The 1,305-nt window shown below is 60.5% G+C and overlaps 1 protein-coding gene across 1 annotated transcript; it reads right to left on the minus strand.

The window, feature by feature from the left end:
• Window positions 1-278: 278 nt before the first annotated feature.
• LOC119345142 (cytosolic sulfotransferase 5-like) lies at window positions 279-1,300 on the minus strand (the record flags this gene model as incomplete). Its single annotated transcript, XM_037615336.1, has 1 exon — window positions 279-1,300. A coding segment is annotated over one exon (936 nt), but the record flags the coding sequence as incomplete, so codon positions are not given.
• Between the last annotated feature and the right edge of the window lie 5 nt (window positions 1,301-1,305).

A 1,305-nucleotide genomic window follows, 5' to 3' on the forward strand; every position in this document is an offset into this window, starting at 1 on the left:
GCATTCGGTTTGCAAGATTTCGAACAAATGGACTCGTCCGCATACCGAAGGAGTACCGCATTGGATGGGTTGCAATGTGGCCCGATTTGACATGAATATTCGCGCTTGTGTCAGCTATAGACCTGTTGTTTTAATCTGTTGGTAAATGTCACCCACGTGTCCCCTCTAGGCTCTAGCGTTCAGCACATGCATAATGTGTTTGATGCCCAACTCTCTGGCCCTCCATGTGCCTCTCCAACTCCAAGCGAAGGTGACAAGCAGGAAGAAAGCGAAGGTGATGAGGAAGAATGTGATGGCCAAGGATAAGGCTTGAAAATGTTGTAGTCACATAATAAAAATACATAAATTCAACAATATGGGTGAGCTAGACTTCATCCTTGGAGGAAGCGCCAAAGGTGAGCATGGACCCCTGGAGCGCCTCGGCGACGATGCCGTCCAGCCGCGCCGCCATGGCCGGCGTCATGCAGTTGCTCCAATCCCCCACCGTGCCGTTCCTAAAGAAGGCCTCGTTCTTGAGCCCCAGCATCGTGCTCCCTCTCCTGTTCACCTCAAGCCCCTTCAGCGTACCCAAGCTGCAGAGCTCCACGATGTCGCGCACCACCCCGGCCGCCTCCTCCTCTGGCGAGAAGGGGCATGCCATGAACGCCGCCAACTTCATCAGGCTACCCGACGGGTCAAGCAGCATGTCCTCGTACCTAAGGAACAGCACCTGATCGGGGCTCCGGCGGCTCGCCTCCCAGTACTCGAGCGTGTGGCGCCACTGTGGCCCCGCCACGCTCTGGCCCTGGCAGAAGAGCTCGAACGCCTCCTCGAACGTCGGCATGGCGGCCGACGCGCCGCCGACGTCGGCCATCCGCTGCAGTGTCGCCGTGGTCTTCTCGTGGTAGTGCCAGAAGGATACAAACGTGTCCTTGGGGTCCCGGCAGACGTACACGATCCGGCCGCCGGAGCCGTCCTCCGTGCCCGTGATGCCGCGGGGCAGCAGGGAGTAGGGCACGTGGGTGGCGAGCAGCCGGGGAGAAGGGATCTCCTCGTAGATCAGACCATCGTCGTCTTGGTTGGCGAGCTCGAGGAAGCGGACGAGGTCATGGGGGCTGTTGCGGTGGAGCGGGTGGTCGGCTCCGACGGACGGCGGATGGGCGGCACGGTTGAGCGCGGAGAACGCGAGCGCCTTGAGCCAGGTGGTACCGGTCTTGGGGAAGCTCGCGAGAAGCACGTCGGTGGGCCGCGGCTTGAAACACGCGTGCGACGCGCCGATGAACTTGAGATAGAGGTCAGTGTGCCAGAAGCCGCCGTATCGGCGCA

This window comes from Triticum dicoccoides, unplaced genomic scaffold, assembly GCF_002162155.2.
Source record: "Triticum dicoccoides isolate Atlit2015 ecotype Zavitan unplaced genomic scaffold, WEW_v2.0 scaffold20872, whole genome shotgun sequence".
In the NCBI taxonomy this organism is placed as follows: Eukaryota; Viridiplantae; Streptophyta; class Magnoliopsida; order Poales; family Poaceae; genus Triticum; species Triticum dicoccoides.